We start from the raw sequence: 18,131 nt of genomic DNA, 5'->3' as shown, positions 1-18,131 counted from the left end.
CCCAGGTAACACCAATGTTGAGATGGCTTTCTGTACCATGCCACCAGTGGTTCTGCTGGAAACATGCCCCTGTTGCCACACCATGAATAAACAGTACCGCTTGATGTCACACACTAGATGCAACAATGTTTGTCAGTTTTCGTTCTAAAGTCATATTTTCTGGGATTAAAGTGTTCTGTAGTCATCAGGTACTGTGAAGAACTGTTTTGTGTTGGCATTGATTTAATAACAACTGTGCAGTTCATCTGAATACATGATTTGCAGCAGAAGTGTTCTCCAAGAACTCATTTGCCAGCTGGGAAGAAAACATTCTGCTGCAAAACATTCCTCAGAATTTGACGTTAGTAATGGACGAATACCATATCTTTCTGTTGTGATGCATAGAGCTCTAACAGTGGAGTGGAGGAAAGCAGATATTTTGCTCTGTGTACAAAGAAATGTTCCATGAGATAAAATTGAACCTAGCATGTATAAAACTTCATGCTACCATTTCGATGAACAGGCTAATGGTAAAGGTCGTAATTTAATCAGGCTTCTTCCGTGTCATGCTCATTTAAATCCGACAGAGAATATATGGGCCTAGACGGAAAGTAATGTGACAAAAAACAGCAAGAATTTTATGCTCACTGAGGTTGGAATGCTGACAAAAGAAGCTACTCAAAATTTAATCCAACAGGGCTCATTTTGAGCTGTCAGCTGTACCAAGAAGATAGTTGAGGAGACACTGATTCATGAAGGACCATGAAGAGTTTTCAGGAAGACGTAGCTTCTATTGTTGCCACGTTAAAATCTGCTTCTTTTGTCAAAAAAAAAACATTAGAGTTTAGCAAAATACATCTCACTAATACTCTAATGCATTTGAAATTGTGACCGAATCCTGAAATAATGTATTATTAAACTAACAACTGAAAGCAAGTCAGATCAGTAGTCTATGAAACACCTCATTCTCAGTATAAAAATAAAGGCGTAACTTCTTCACTTACATTGTTACAAAACCAACAGCAGTTATAGTTTCACCAGCTATTGATGGCCCTCAATAGTTACATTATTTCATTGAAAAAATCTGTTATCACTTGAATGTCACAGTAGATATGGAAGTTTCACATATTAATCATATGGCAAAACACACTTGTCTTTGCATGCTCTCATTTGCCATTCCATTTTCTTCGAGAACAGACAGTGATATTGCTCCAAGTTTAAAGAATGATTCAATGTATTATATTCATTTAATACACAGCAACAGGTAACCTAACATGCACCAAACACAAATTCATAGCAACACATATTTTTCACGGCAAACTAAAAATTTCTAGCAGTAGTTACCTTCTAACGAAATATCACAATAACTACGGTCTTTAATTATATGATAGGCATTTCATCGTGCAGTGGACTAATTAAACTTTAAGATGTGCAAGAATGAGAGTTTATACCTATTGGTTTCTTTAAACAGCGATTGAGAAAGATTGCAACACACAGTCAAGTGAGCCTACCATTATACTGTGGTCACCTGCTGACACACCTAGCACATGCTGGCAACTATGCTTCCCACCACTTGCTCCGTACTGAACTGTCAAAAGTCTCAGCTTATTTTAAACACACTATAATGCCACAGACCTACCAACAAACTGTTGGATCGCTGATAGGCAGAATCAGTGATGTATTTCGTTCCAAAGATGGACAAACAAGCTATTAAGCATGTGATCATAATTATTTTGGCTCATCAGTGTACTTTGTGAAGGTTGCACCATGCAGATAGTATTTAAAAAAAATGATAGTTCCAAGATGAAGAGCTGCTAATAAATGTGTCATTATTCACAGCTGGTTTCAGTTTTCAGCTCATTATCATCATCAGGTATCTTAAAGTCATCTGTAACAGCTTACAGGGCAATATCAATACTGGCATCACATAGCATAAAATTCATCCTATGTCACTACTTTCATATAGTAAAATTTTATCACTTAACAGTAGTGACATAGTACGAATTTTATGCTTTGTGATATTGCAGTTTTAACATCGCCATGTAAGTTTTTATAAGTGACACAATTTCCAGCAGCTGAAGTTACACTACAAGCAGCAGCTGTGCATGATAGGAGAGGCAACTGTGTGTGTGTGTGTGTGTGTGTGTGTGTGTGTGTGTGTGTGAGAGAGAGAGAGAGAGAGAGAGAGAGAGAGAGAGATCTATTTTTGACGAAGGCCTTTTTGGCATAAAGCTTATTTTGTGACAGTCTTTAGTGTTTTTCTTGTGTCTATCTGTGACTCAGCATCTCTGCTAAATGATCAGTAATAATTATCTCTTTCATAATAGTTTCATTCCATCCTGGACTTTCCATTGTTTGATTTTAACATACCTGAACATAATGAAATGAAGATTTGATCTGTTTATGAATATAGGAATATATATTGCTGATGCAACTATGACCTTTTTAGGTACATAAAACAGCAAGTGTTGATTTCCGTGTTACTTTGCGCTTCAGTACTTGAAATATAAACACAATGTATTCTGGTCTCTGATGCACCTGTAGTGTCTTACATATTTTGTAATACAACAGCAGTAAACAAGATCAGCAAACATTGCCATTTGACTGATGCCCACTATGAAGACACCTATAAATACATCACATGCAATTTTTAATTAATATTAATATCATCAGTATACAGAGCAACAACAGTATGTAATAATAAAACCATGTGGACTAGAACTGATTGTGCTGGTGCAGTCAAGCAGTATGAATGCCAAAGCCTTGTTTCAAAACAAATTTGTTACTTATTGTTCACTATGAGGTGAAGGCACTTGGTATTGAGCAGTTTATACTGCTCTTATGATTGAGAAATTCATTTTTCTGTGCTCCATGGTCTGACATTAGCTTTGTGATTGTCACTTTACTGTGGGAGGATTAAAATTTCTTAATTTAATCAAATGTGTAGATATAACAGTTTAAATACATTTTATAATTGTTATGTAATTTTTTATATCTTTTCTGCTTTACAAAAATATCTAGATAAGTATGATCGCCAGGAACTGGGAAAGGATACAACCTCGAACCAAACTAACAAGGACAGTGATCCAGAATTGTTAATTCAAGCAATGGAGAAAACATCAGCCCTCTTTGACAGGTGAGAGTCAAACAACAAACATTTAATGTCTTTTTGTATTTGTTAATCTCCAACAAAAATGACAACTAGAATGAGCAGCCACTTACCTAAAGGTCAGAAATATGTTGTCCGTAGACCTACCTACTCTCTCTCTCTCTCTCTCTCTCTCTCTCTCTCTCTCTCTCTCTCTCTCTCACACTCACACACACACACACACACACACACACACACACACACACACACACACACACTTAACTTCACAACTGAATAAATAGATCAATCTCTGGCTTATGCAAAACAAACATAATCTGGTGATGCAATGCCAAAGTAAATAAATAAAAAGCTAGAATCTGAAGAATGGGGCAGAAAGGTACAGGTGTAGATAGGTAAAAGTAAGTAAATAAATAGATACATCATATTTAGTTACCCATATTTTCATTTTTGTTCATTGTTTTTATCTCGGAATTATCATTATCATGATGTGGATATGTGAGAGCGTTGGAATATACCTCAGATGTCAAGACCAAAGAAGGCAGTTGTTGACAGCAGTTAGTATCATTGAACCATCAGTTCACAAAGTCATGGCTGAAAGATAATAACAAGAGTTATTTATAAAAGAATGGAGTGTCTAATAGGAGTCAAAGTGATGTGAAAGGCAACCAGAGCATCAAAATAAAAATTAAAAATTATTAGTAATTGCTTTTCAAGATGTTTCTTCCCCTTTCCAAATTTTCAAAATACTACAAAAACTGTGTAATATCCATTAAAATCCACCCTTATTCACCTTTTATTTTACCCTCGAATTGGTGCAGCTTCATTTTTCAACATTTTCAGTATTAAAATCAACATGAATAGTTGTTTAGTGAATAATATATCAATGGATAATAAATCTACTCACTCAATTTCAGCAGGAGAAAACACATATAAAGGAATTCAAACATGGAACCTTTCAAAACCAGTGATTCCATCTTCTGACAGATTGTATTAAAGTTTGGGAAAGTCACCCAAAACCCTAATTCAGGGGAGACTTACTGTACAGGAAGATAAGTAAGGACTGACTAAAGTAATGAGGTTTGAAAACCTGGGAGCTTAAAGATGCAAGGTGGGGTAATAAACAAGACAGAAATTATTGAGAAAACATCGTGTATGAATTAATAAGAATGGAAAGCTAAGTGCATTGTATGTGGTAGAGATTGGGGGGGGGGGGGGGGGGGGGGTAAGCTGATCAAAAACTAAAAGGGAGTGAAGAAGGAATAGTTACTGAGAACAAGAATAAATGTTGACACAAAAGAAACTACACTGCAAGAACCAAGGAAGCGGATGGGGAAGACAAAGTTATATAAACTCTGTAGGGTTGTTCTCATTGGAACGTTGAGACATCTGCTAGAAAAAGGATCCAATGCTTATGAAAGCTTGAAAATGTGTTTTCCCTTGTCGCTGCTTAATGGTATACATTTTACCTATCCAGTTTAGTGAATAAGATATTTCTTCTATTTCTGAATTTTGATAAACACCTGCTGTGATGTAGGGATTCCTGCTGTTGGACTCCATCTGCCGCATGTTGTCCAAGGAGCACCTCAGACAAATAACAAAAATACAAAAAAGATATTTGAACATCTATAGGATATCATCTACATATAAATGACCTCTAGTTATTATTAAAATTACAATAAAATTAGTTGTGCATACACTTGCTTATCTATACATTCCCCTAAAACGTGTGAGAAAATTACTGAATTTAATTCATCTTAATTCAGACCCTCTCAGGGGGAAAGATAAGTTTTGGTCCAGAAAAATATAGGAACTCACAAGGCAATACTGACCCTACAACTTATTGTACAAACAGATAGAAAAACAAACATACAATTGTAGCATTTGTAGAATGAATGGGAAAAAAGTGTCAGTGTTAACTGGAACATATTCTTTGAAATTGTGAAGTTATCATAGATAAAATACTGGGAGTAAAACATTATCAAAAACTTGCACACAAATCAGACTGTCTTTGTAAGATTCAAAGAACTCAAAAGGGAGCCAGTAATTGAGAAGGGAGTGCGACAAGGTTGTAGTCTAACCCCCATGTTATTCAATTTTCAGTTGAACAAAGGGAACCAAGAAAAAATACGGAATGGGAATTAAAGGTCAGAGAGAAGAAATCAAGTCTTTCAGTTTTGATGATGACATTGTAATTCTGTCAAAGATGACAAATCACTTGGAACAAGAGTTGAATGAAATGGAACTCTGATTAGTGTGTAGAGATGCCAGCTGAGTTGGTGATCCTTCGCTCACAGTTCTATGCTGTGTTGGCTTCCGTCACGCAGCTTGAGGCTGCTGCCAAGGGGCATCACTCTGGGGGGTCGGACATGGGATGCGAGGGACATCGAGCACGTCCCACGTGTCCCCCGATTGGTCCACTGCTGTGGCCGCCCCGGGTACTGCCTGCACTGAGGTTGACCCCTCACGCGTGGTTGGGTGGAAGATCATTCCAAAGTCTGGCATGCACTGAAAAACTTTCTGAGGGGCCTATCATATGGCCTCCCTGGATCATTTCATGAACACGTTTCAGGCGTTATCTGTGGCTGACCATGTCTGTGAGCTGGATGCAGTCATCCACCCTATTCTACATCTACATCCATACTCCACAAGCCACCTGACGGTGTGTAGCGGACATCACCTTGAGTACCTCTATCGGTTCTTCCTTCTATTCGAGTTTAGTATTGTTCGTGGAAAGGAGGATTGTCGGTATGCCTCAGTGTGGGCTCTAATCTCTCTGATTTTATCCTCATGGTCTCTTTGTGAGATATAAGTAGGAGGGAGCAATATACTGCTTGACTCTTCGGTGAAGGTATGTTCTCGAAACTTAAACAAAAGCCCGTGCCGAGCTACTGAGCGTCTCTCCTGCAGAGTCTTGCACTGGAGTTTATCTATCATCTCCGTAACGCTTTCGCGATTACTAAATGATCCTGCAACGAAGTGTGCTGCTCTCTGTTGGATCTTCTCTATCTCTTCTATCAACCCTATCTGGTACGTATCTCACACTGGTGAGCAGTATTCAAGCAGTGGGCGAACAAGTGTACTGTAACCTACTTTCTTTGTTTTCGGATTGCTTTGCCTTAGGATTCATCCAATGAATCTCAGTCTGGCATCTGCTTTACCGACGATCAACTTTATATAATCATTCCATTTTAAATCACTCCTAATGCCTACTCCCAGATAATTTATGGAATTAACTGCTTCCCGTTGCTGACGTGCTATATTGTAACTAAATGATGAGGGATCTTTCTTTCTATGCATTCGCAGCTCATTACACTTGTCTACATTGAGATTCAGTTACCATTCCCTGCACTATGCATCAATTCGCTGCAGATCCTCCTGCACTTCCGTACAATTTTCTATTGTTACAAACTCTCAATATACCACAGCATCATCCGCAAAAAGCCTCAGTGAACTTCCGATGTTACCCACAAGGTGATTTATGTATATTGTGAATAGCAACGGTCCTAGGCACTCCCCTGTGGCAGACCTGAAATCACTCTTACTTATTCCAGAGGAGGCTTCTTGGCCTGAAAGATTTTGGCATTCACAGAGGGTGAATTTGCTGGTAGATGGGAGCACCAACGTTAGGCACATATTGGAGCCCTTAGGAACATGGGTGCCAAGGAGAGGAAGGAAGCCATTGTGCACTCTATGTGCATACCAGGGGGAGTCTTTTCGGATGTGGAAAGGGTGCTTCTTATAGTCATGAATAGTACATGGTGCAGCCAACTGCAGGATTTGGCTCATGTCGGTACCAATGACATGTGTTGCTTTGGATCAAAGGAGATTCTCTCTGGTTTCGGGCGGCTAGTGGAAATGCTAAAGACTGCCAGTCTTGCTTGCGGGATTAAGGCAGAGAATCATCTATAGAACTGACTGTGGTCCTTTGGTGCAGAGCCAAGTGGAGGATCTGAATCAGAGGCTCCGGCAGTTCTGTGACCATGTAGGCTACAGATTCCTTGACTTGCTCCATCAGGTGCATGATTTCTGGGTTCCGATTAATAGGTCAAGAGTCCACTACACACAGGAAGCGGCTACACAGGTAGTGGGGGCTGTGTGGAAGGGACTGGTCAGTTTCTTTAGGTTAGAGGGTGTCAGGGAACCACAGAAAGGGCATCCATCTATAAGGGGACAGGTACAGCACAGTAAACTAGTTGTAGAAGCGATTGGTATTGTAAATTGTCGTAGCCATGTTGGGAAAGAACCAGAGCTCCAAGCCCTAATAGAAAGCACTGAAGCTTAAATAGTTATAAGCACATAAAGCTGGATAAAGTGGAAAATAAGTTCAGCCAAAATTTTTTCAAAGAATCTAACAGTATTCAGAAAGGATAGATTAAATACAGTTGGAGTATTTATTGCTGTCAGAGGTAGTTTGCTTTGTAGTGAAATTGAAGTAACTAGTCCCTGCAAAATAGTATGGGTAGAAGTTATACTGGACAATCGGACTAAACTATTAATTGGAACGTTTTACTGCCCCCGACTCAGAGGATATAGTTGCTGAACAGTTCAAAGAAAACTTTAGTCTCATTCCAAATAGGTACCCCACTCATACAGTTATAGTCGGTGGTGACTTCAATCTACCCGTGATATGCTGGAAAAATTATAACTTTAAAGCTGGCAGCAGGCATAAAATGTCATCCGAAATTGTACTGAATGCTTTCGCAGAATATTATTTTGAACAATTAGTTTATGAGCCCACTCGAAGCGTAAATGATTGCTAAAGCATACTTGACCTCTTAGCAACAAATAATCCAGGACTAATAGTGGGTATCATGACGAATGCAGGGATTAGCAACCATAAGGCAGTTACTGCTGTAACACCTACAACCATCAAAAAGAAACGCAATGTTTATCTATTTTTAAAAAATCTAATAAAAATGCTCTTAACACCATTTTACGAGACAGTCTTCACTCCTTTCAGCTGATCATGTAAGCGTAGAAAAGTTGTAGAATGATTTCAAAGAGATACTATCGACAGCAGTTGAGAGATATATACCACATAAATTAATAAGTGATGATACTGATCCCCCATGGTACACAAAACGGGTCAGCTTGCTGTTGCAGAAGCAACGAAAAAAGATGCCAAATTTAAAAGAATGCAAAATCACCTACACTGGCAAAGTTTTACAGAAGTTGTCCATGTTCCACTTCTGTACACCACACGCAAATACTTTCAGAAAGGATTTCCTGACACTTAAATCGATACCCCACGTTAACAAATTTCTCTTCTTCAGAAATGCTTTTCTTGCCATTGGCAGTCTACATTCTATATCCTCTCTACTTCGACCATCATCAATTATTTTGCTTCCCAAATAGCAGAACTCATTTACTACATTAAAGTGTCTCATTTCCTAATCTAATTCCCTCAGCATCATCTGACTTAATTTGTCTACATTCCATTATCCTTGTTTTGCTTTTGTCAATTTTCGTCTTATATTCCACTCTCAAGACACTGTCCATTCCGTTCAGCTGCTCTTCCATGTCCTTTGCTGTCTCTGACAGAATTACAATGTCATCGGCAATTCGCAAAGTTTTTATTTCTTCTCCCTGGATTTTAATTACTACTCCAAATTTTTCTTTTGTTTCCTTTACTGCTTGCTCAATATACAGATTGAATAATATCGGGAATAGGGTACAACTTGTCTCTCTTCCTTTTGAGCCACTGCTTCCCTTTCATGCCCCTCAACTCTTATAACCACTGTCTGGTTTCTGTACAAATTATAAATAGCCTTTCTCTCCCTGCGTTTTACCCCTGCCACCTTTAGAATTTGAAAGACATATTCAGCAAAATGTGTCATTATTATGTCTCTTAACTTCAATAGTTGCTACTGCTGGACATGTGTAAAATGTATTGGTTTTGAATGATACATGATTAATAATAATCATAATAATACTTATTTGTTATGTAAATGCATCTATGAAGATTACTATTTGCATTTAAAGATAGAGAACAGTGGAATAAATTTAGACTTCAAGTTCGTTTCCAGTAGAAGCAGCAAGCTCCACAACCATATTAACGAGATTCAAGATTAAAGATTGGTGTAACGGCACCATCAGTCATAAAATTTTAACCTGTTTATTGCATATTGATTTCAGCTACTGTTTACTATCTTCAGTGCAACTATAGCCAAGTCATGATGACTCATTGTAAATATAATAGCACATAGCACCACTTGACAATACAGATTACAAACATCAACAAAGTTTAACTGATGTTTGTTATCTGTAATACTAAGTGGTACCATATGCTATTATATATACAATGAGTCATCTTGACTTGGATACAGCTCCATGGAAGATAGGTACACAGAAACAGAAATCGCCCTTCAATAAACAAATTAAAAATTTATGACCAGTGCTGCCTTTCCTCCTACCTTAAAAAAAAGTAAGACTCTTGTAAACTGTACACGTATTCGGCTGCTTATAATCTTTTCTTCACAGAGGCTTAAGTTTGCACTAGATGACTGGTGACACCTGTGCTTTATTTAATTACATTGGTGTTCCATTTTTACTCTAGAAATTTCAATGATTGTATTATGCTATCTCTTGAGAATGATGAATCTGGAGTCTCCTCTTCACATATTTAAATAGCATTTTTGTTTATTAATATAGTTTCGTCATGTTTATGTATTTCCCAGATAGACTTCGTTTTACATTCAACCTGTTTTCGCATTGCATGCCAAAGCACTTGCTCTAGGTTATACATGTTTGTAATGGTTCTGTCACAGACCACCAATGTACTCATCTCGTTTTGAGTGAAAGCCAATGCATTGATTAGATGGCTTACATTAGACACCCTGCAGATACCTTATTAAGAGTAAGTTACATATAGTTAAATTTTTTTCCTTGCTCAAAATGTTTCCACACTTATGGCATTTAAGCTAAATTTGCACTTTTTCATGATTGTTTCTTTCTAGGAGATGGATAATTAGAAGCAAAATAATGTTATCTTTCAGACTGTCTCTACAAAATTGGTGGTTTAATGACAGTATTATGTAAGGGATACATTACTACTCGCCATATAGTGATGATAATGAGTCGCAGACACACACAACAAAATAACTGCTAACAAGTAAACTTTTGGCCAAAAAGGCCTCCTTCAGAGTTAGACAACACACACACATTCACACAAGTGGAATTGAAAAACTCAAGAGCAGTGCCTATAGTTGCTGAGGCCAGACTGTGAGCAGCAGGTCATGATGGGAGAAGCAGCCAGATAGTGCGGATAATCATCCCCTGTTAACTTTCCATAATTTCTTAAACTCGAATATTGCCTCACAATCGTTCCCCAAATCCCTCAACAGCCAAACTACCCTTACATCCATAGAAAGAACCACAGTCCACAATCTAAAAACTGATTCCAACCTTATAATCCTACCTGCAGGCAAAAGTTCCACAACTGTTGTTTTGAACCAGAAGGATTACCTGGCAGAAGGACTCTCCCAGCTTTCAGATACTTCCACCTACAAACCTTGCCACAGTGACCCCATTCCAGAAATCCAGCAGGATCTCCATTCACTCCTCAAATCCTTAAGCCCATCCCAGAACCTCTCCCCAGAGTCCATCTCTCTGCTCATGCCTAACATTCCCCGCACACCTACCTTCTACAGGCTTCCTAAAGTCCATAAACCCAACCACCCAGGACGCCCCAATGTGGTTAGTTACTGTTCCTCACTGAGAGAACCTCTGCTTTCATAGATCAACACCTTCAACCTATTACCCGGAGCCTACCCTCCTATATAAAAAATACCAAACCATTTCCTCCACCGGATCTCCACAGTTCCTTTCCCTTTATCACACGGTACTCTGCTCATCACTATTGATGTCACCACCCTTTACACTAATGTCCCCAATGCCCATGGCCTTAACACTATCGAACACTACCTTTCCCAATGCCCAATGGATTTCAAACCAACGACGTCCTTCCAAGTCGTCATGACCAACTGTATCCTCACCCACAATTACTTCTCCTTTGGAGGCATTGCCTACAAACAAATCCGGGGTATGGCAATGAGTACATGGCACCTTCCTATGCCAACATATTCATGGGAAATCTGGAGTAATCTTTCCTAAACACCCAGAATCCTAAACCCCTCACCTGGTTCAGATTCATTGATGACCTTTCAAATCTGGATCGAGGGTGAGAACATCCTGCCCACATGCCTCCAGAACCTCAACAATTTCTCCCTCATTTGCTTCACCTGGTCCTACTCAACCCAACAAACTACCTTCCTAGATGTTGACCTCCACCTCAGAGATGGCTACATCAGTACCCCAATCCATATCAAACCTACTAACTACCAGCAGTACCTCCACTTCGACAGCTGCCAACTGTTCCATATCAAGAAATCCCTTTCATACATCCCACGCACCCGTGACTGTCGTATATGCCGTAATCAGAGGGTCTCACTGAAGCCTTCACAGACCGCAATTACCCTCCCAACTTGTACAGAAGCAAATTTCCTGCGCCTTATCTTTCCAGTTTGCCACTGCCTCCCTAAGTCCTAGTGTCCGGCCACAGAGGAGCATTCCCCTCATAACTCAGTACCACCCAGGGCTGGAGCAACTGAATTACATTCTCCGCCAGGGTTTCAACTACCTCTTGTCGTGCCCTGAAATGAGAAATATCCTGCCCACTATCCTTCCCACACTGGTATTCTGCATCCACCAAAAGTACCCAATATACTCGTCCATCCCTATGCAACCCCTGCTCACAACCCCTTACCTCATGGCTCATTCTCCTGGAATAGACCTAGATGCAAGGCTTGTCCCATACATCCTCCCAACACCTGCTCCAGTCCGGTCACAGACATCAGCTATCCCATCAAACCCGTGATGTGATATACAAGCTAAGCCGAAACACTGTGCTGCATTCTACGTGTGCGTGACAACCAACAAGCTGTCTGTCCACATGAATGGCCACCGGCAAACTGTGGCTAAGAAACAAGTGGAATACCCTATTGCTGAGCACGCTGCCAAACATGATATCCTTCATATCAATGACTGCTTCACAGCCTCTCCATATGGATCCTTCCCACCAACACAAGCTTTTCTGACTTGCACAGATGGGAGCTTTCACTTCAATATATCCAACGTTCCTGTAACCCTCCTGGCCTCTACCTTGCCCTCACCCATCCAGCCCCTTCCCTGTTCCCATTCCAGCACTTCATAGCCGTCATTCCACCATTGCACTGAGTCATTTTACTTCTCTCCTTTTCCACTACCCCCCCCCCCCCCACCTCTTGCCTGCTCTCTGTTAAACCTGCAGCATTTCACTGTTCACCACCCCTACCCTACTATCCCTATCCCTCCCCTTCCCTGCCCCATCCTCCTCCTTACCCCCACCCAGTCGCCACTCCCATTATGCACTGGTGCTGGTGCTCGCAGTGTGGCCTCAGTTGACTGAGACTGCGACTGCATTCATGTGTGAGTGAGGTGCATTTGCACGTGTGTGTGTGTGTGTGTGTTTTGTCCATTTTTGACAAAGGCCTTATTGGCCAAAAGCTTTATTTGTGACAGTCTTTTTGTTGTGCCTATCTCCGCTATATGGTGAGTGGCAACTTTCCTTTTCATAAGACTGATACTGCTTCAGTGGTTTTGATGATGGCTAGTGATGGCCATAACCACTGTTTCTTGAGATGATGTCATTAAATATATTCTAGCACTGCAATTGTCAGTTGTACAGTTTTTCCAAATAAAAATTCTAGAATTGCAGTTGTGAATGACATAGTTCATCATAGATTCACTGTAGTTCTTATTCGCCAGTTTGATTAGGAAGTATACATGTCAGCATGTATTTTGTAAGAATCCCTAGGTCCCTGAAAGGGCTTTTGAGAGATGTTCAGTTATCAACTTTACTCAAATTTGTTTAGCCTAGCTGCACTGCTACTGAAGATTATACCGTAAGACAGTATTCAGTCATGGTATGCAAAGTACGCTAGTAATCCCATCTGCAAGTCAACAGAGATATTTCTAAGAGCAACTTTCCAATGTATGATCACTAAAGTACAAGTTGCAGCTCAAAAGTGATAAAGATTCCACTATTTGTGTAAGTAAGGAAACTATGGAGCATGTGACTTCATTGGCATGAGCATTGACAGTCGCTGGACATTTACAGCTTCACAAATGTTTTTTGTCGTCCTTTCCCTGCATTGCAGTATTCATCTATACACAGCGCTATTAATCCTCTATTTTAGTAATGTCACATCCCCACCTTCCATTTGGCCATCATCTCAATCTTTTCTCATCTTTTCAAATCCAGCAAAGGCCTCCTTGTTGCACCTGTCATCCATACCCAGCTAAACAACAATCCATGTAATGAATCTCATTTTTGCTTCTGATATTGTAATTATGTGCATCATTGTTCCTTTTAAGCTGTAGTGGATTATTTACATTGTTTTCCTGTCTCTTCCAGTAGCTCCAGTAAGCATTCTTACATCAATTACTGAGCAACCACCACTTATATTATTAATGATTTTTGTGCCTACTTTAAAGTTATCCTGTTAAGCTCTTACTTTTACTGTTGAAACTTAACTACATTTACTGAAAACTATACAGTATCCGATCTTCTGGCCATATGAATTGACAGAATCTTTTGGTTTTTCAGCTTTGTCAAGTTATGAAATTCCTGTGAGCTTTCAGATATGTTCAGCTGCTAACTGACTGCAGTGTCATTAATGGTCTTATACTTGTTTAGTCAAGATACTGACTTTAACACCAAATGTGCATTGTCCATCACCAATCAAAGCAGTAATTTAGGTTCCACGTTTCCTGTGTCCACTTTAACCTCATGATGGCCGAATCCTTGCTATATGGAGTTGCAAACCACATTTTCTATTGAGTAGTTTTCAATATTTTAGTTTCATTTGTTTCTTTTGTTTCACTCTCCCAGATTCCATAGATCCATGTAATGTCAGGAGACACATCTGACAGAACCTCTGAGCCCAGTTGAGCTGCAGTGTTAAACAGTGTAGTCAATCAGGAAATTGTAGCTGTGCATGTATATGTATGTTTTGTATTACTTAGCTTGAACAAAAGACATAGTCCGAAAGCTTAGCCACGTTTTTGGTCTTTTTTATATGCCTGTTGACTGCTGAGCGACTCATTTATACAGTGAAATGAGACAGTGGAAACTCCAAGTAGGTATATCAACAATGTAGGAAAAGATAGTTTGTTACTTACCATAAAGATGACACCTTAAGTTGCAAACAGGCACAACACAAAGCTTTTGGCCACAGCCTTTTTCAGAAAAAGAGAAACACACACCATTCGTTCACACAAACAAGCACACCTCACACACACACACACGATTGCCAGCTCAGTCAGTTCGGGCCAGAACACAGTTATCACGTGGGATGGAAGCAGCATGTTTGCAATGAGTGGTTGTTTTTACTCCTCCAATTGATTGGCTGATGATATTTTTTCCAGCTTTTTATCAAGTTTTACTTATCTACTGATATCATCTTGTGGTGGGATTTACTATCATTCATCAGTTTCTGTGTCTCTTTTAGAGGTTTTCTACCTATTTATCTCTTGTGACAATGTTGATGTGTACACTTTAATGATTTCTGTGGAATACCTTTTGTCTATTTGTTAAAACAACTTTTGCTGTTTTGTCATAGATCCCCTCTATACATATAATATTGTTTTTAATTTTCTATTTTAAGGGGGGGGGGGGGGGGCAGTACATAGCACTGGTTTTGTATCCACAGAAGTGACTGTCCCCAAATCCTCACAACAAATGGGTCCCGCCCATCTTGGAGTCTTTTTAACCTTCTCAGATGTATCCGTTTTTCCTGCCTAAGGTAGGAACCAGTTTCTCCAAAAGCTAGATATGCCGTGCGCTTCTATATACATTATTAAATATTTTGTTTCCCTGCGTGTAAGTACTGGACAGCAAATCTGCCTCATAATTTTTTGTTAACAATAATATAAATGTAACTGAAGCTCTCGAGCATTTCATTGGATAGTGTCAATAATATGTCCTGGTATTTCAACCAATCTCCCACATGTTATCGTTACGTAGTGCAGGTGACTGTTGATGGATCGCCACAGCAAATAGAATATTACTTAGGCACTGAATAAGGGTCCTGAGCACTGTTTTCAAATTGCTATATTCAAGATTAAATTATTCTTAAAAGCAGTGGTGGTTTGCCATTATTCCAACTTATTTTCTGTGACCTGACATCACGAAGTTGTTGGTAAACTAGTATGACTGAAGTATGATTGGTAATTAGAATAATAATGTAGGGGAATGACAAGATTTTTAGTAACTTAACCATATATTTTTCACTGCACTTTCTACAGTTGTTGTTGTTGTCTTCAGTCCTGAGACTGGTTTGATGCAGCTCTCCATGCTACTCTATCCTGTGCAAGCTGCTTCATCTCCCAGTACCTACTGCAACCTACATCCTTCTGAATCTGCTTAGTGTACTCATCTCTCGGTCTCCCTCTACGATTTTTACCCTCCACGCTGCCCTCCAATGCTAAATTTGTGATCCCTTGATGCCTCAAAACATGTCCTACCAACCGAACCTTTCTTCTAGTCAAGTTGTGCCACAAACTTCTCTTCTCCCCAATCCTATTCAATACCTCCTCATTAGTTACGTGATCTATCCACCTTATCTTCAGTATTCTTCTGTAGCACCACATTTCGAAAGCTTCTATTCTCTTCTTGTCCAAACTAGTTATCGTCCATGTTTCACTTCCATACAAGGCTACACTCCAAACAAATACTTTCAGAAACGACTTCCAGATACATAAATCTATATTTGATGTTAACAAATTTCTCTTCTTCAGAAACGCTTTCCTTGCCATTGCCAGTCTACGTTTTATATCCTCTCTACTTCGACCGTCATCAGTTATTTTACTTCCTAAATAGCAAAACTCCTTTACTACCTTAAGTGTCTCATTTCCTAATCTAATTCCCTCAGCATCACCCGATTTAATTTGACTACATTCCATTATCCTCGTTTTGCTTTTGTTAATGTTCATCTTATATCCTCCTTTCAAGACACTGTCCATTCCGTTCAACTGCTCTTCCAAGTCCTTTGCCGTCTCTGACAGAATTACAATGTCATCGGCGAACCTCAAAGTTTTTACTTCGTCTCCATGAATTTTAATACCTACTCCAAATTTTTCTTTTGTTTCCTTTACTGCTTGCTCAATATACAGATTGAATAACATCGGGGAGAGGCTACAACCCTGTCTCACTCCTTTCCCAACCACTGCTTCCCTTTCATGCCCCTCGACTCTTATGACTGCCATCTTGTTTCTGTATAAATTATAAGTAGCCTTTCGCTCCCTGTATTTTACCCCTGCCACCTTTAGAATTTGAAAAAGAGTATTCCTGTCAACATTGTCAAAAGCTTTCTCTAAGTCTACAAATGCTAGAAACGTAAGTTTGCCTTTTCTTAATCTTTCTTCTAAGATAAGTCGTAAGGTCAGTATTGCCTCACGTGTTCCAACATTTCGACGGAATCCAAACTGATCCTCCCCGAGGTCTGCATCTACCAGTTTTTCCATTCGTCTGTAAAGAATTCGCGTTAGTATTTTGCAGCCGTGGCTTATTAAACTGATAGTTCGGTAATTTTCACATCTGTCAGCACCTGCATTCTTTGGGATTGGAATTATTATATTCTTCTTGAAGTCTGAGGGTATTTCGCCTGTCTCATACATCTTGCTCACCAGCTGGTAGAGTTTTGTCAGGACTGGTTGTCCCAAGGCTGTCAGTAGTTCTAATGGAATGTTGTCTACTCCGGGGGCCTTGTTTCGACTCAGGTCTTTCAGTGCTCTGTCAAACTCTTCACGCAGTATCATATCTCCCATTTCGTCTGCATCTACATCCTCTTCCATTTCCATAATATTGTCCTCAAGTGCATCGCCCTTGTATAAACCTTCTATATACTCCTTCCATCTTTCTGCCTTCCCTTCTTTGCTTAGAACTGGGCTGCCATCTGAGCTCTTGATATTCATACATTTGGTTCTTTTCTCTCCAAAGGTATCTTTAATTTTCCTGTAGGCAGTATCTATCTTACTCCTAGTGAGATAAGCTTCTACATCCTTACATTTGTCCTCTAGCCATCCCTGTTTAGCCATTTTGCACTTCCTGTCGATCTCATTTTTGAGACGTTTGTATTCCTTTTTGCCTGCTTCATTTACTGCATTTTTATATTTTCTCCTTTCATCAATTAAATTCAATATTTCTTCTGTTACCCAAGGATTTCTAGCAGCCCTCGTCTTTGTACCTACTTTATCCTCTGCTGCCTTCACTACTATATCCCTCAGAGCTACCCATTCTTCTTCTACTGTATTTCTTTCCCCTATTCCTGTCAATTGTTCCCTTATGCTCTCCCTGAAACTCTGTACAACCTCTGATTCTTTCAGTTTATCCAGGTCCCATCTCCTTAATTTCCCACATTTTTGCAGTTTCTTCAGTTTTAATCTACAGGTCATAACCAATAGATTGTGGTCAGAGTCCACATCTGCCCCTGGAAATGTCTTACAACTTAAAACCTGGTTCCTAAATCTCTGTCTTACCATTATATAATCTATCTGATACCTTTTAGTATCTCCAGGGTTCTTCCACGTATACAACCTTCTTTCATGATTCTTAAACCAAGTGTTAGGTATGATTAAGCTGTGCTCTGTGCAAAATTCTACTAGGCGGCTTCCTCTTTCATTTCTTAGCCCCAATCCATATTCACCTACTATGTTTCCTTCTCTCCCTTTTCCTACACTCGAATTCCAGTCACCCATTACTATTAAATTTTCGTCTCCCTTCACTATCTGAATAATTTCTTTTATTTCATCATACATTTCTTCAATTTCTTCATCATCTGCAGAGCTAGTTGGCATATAAACTTGTACTACTGTAGTAGGTGTGGGCTACGTATCTATCTTGGCCACAATAATGCGTTCACTACGCTGTTTGTAGTAGCTTACCCGCATTCCTATTTTCCTATTCATTATTAAACCTACTCCTGCATTACCCCTATTTGATTTT

At 39.5% G+C, this 18,131-nt stretch overlaps 1 protein-coding gene across 2 annotated transcripts in view; it reads left to right on the top strand.

Moving 5' to 3' along the window:
* Positions 1-18,131, top strand: part of LOC126354803 (huntingtin) — a 472,584-nt gene that overhangs the window by 442,949 nt on the left and 11,504 nt on the right. For both annotated transcript variants that reach the window (XM_050004721.1, XM_050004723.1), the window contains exon 49: positions 3,001-3,115. In XM_050004721.1, coding sequence (XP_049860678.1) covers positions 3,001-3,115 — 115 coding nt within the window. The remainder of the gene's footprint in view (positions 1-3,000; positions 3,116-18,131) is intronic.

Source organism: Schistocerca gregaria, chromosome 3, assembly GCF_023897955.1.
Source record: "Schistocerca gregaria isolate iqSchGreg1 chromosome 3, iqSchGreg1.2, whole genome shotgun sequence".
Lineage (NCBI taxonomy): Eukaryota > Metazoa > Arthropoda > Insecta > Orthoptera > Acrididae > Schistocerca > Schistocerca gregaria.
Note: the sequence above shows the minus strand (reverse complement) of the source record. Positions and strands in the feature narration are given on the sequence as shown.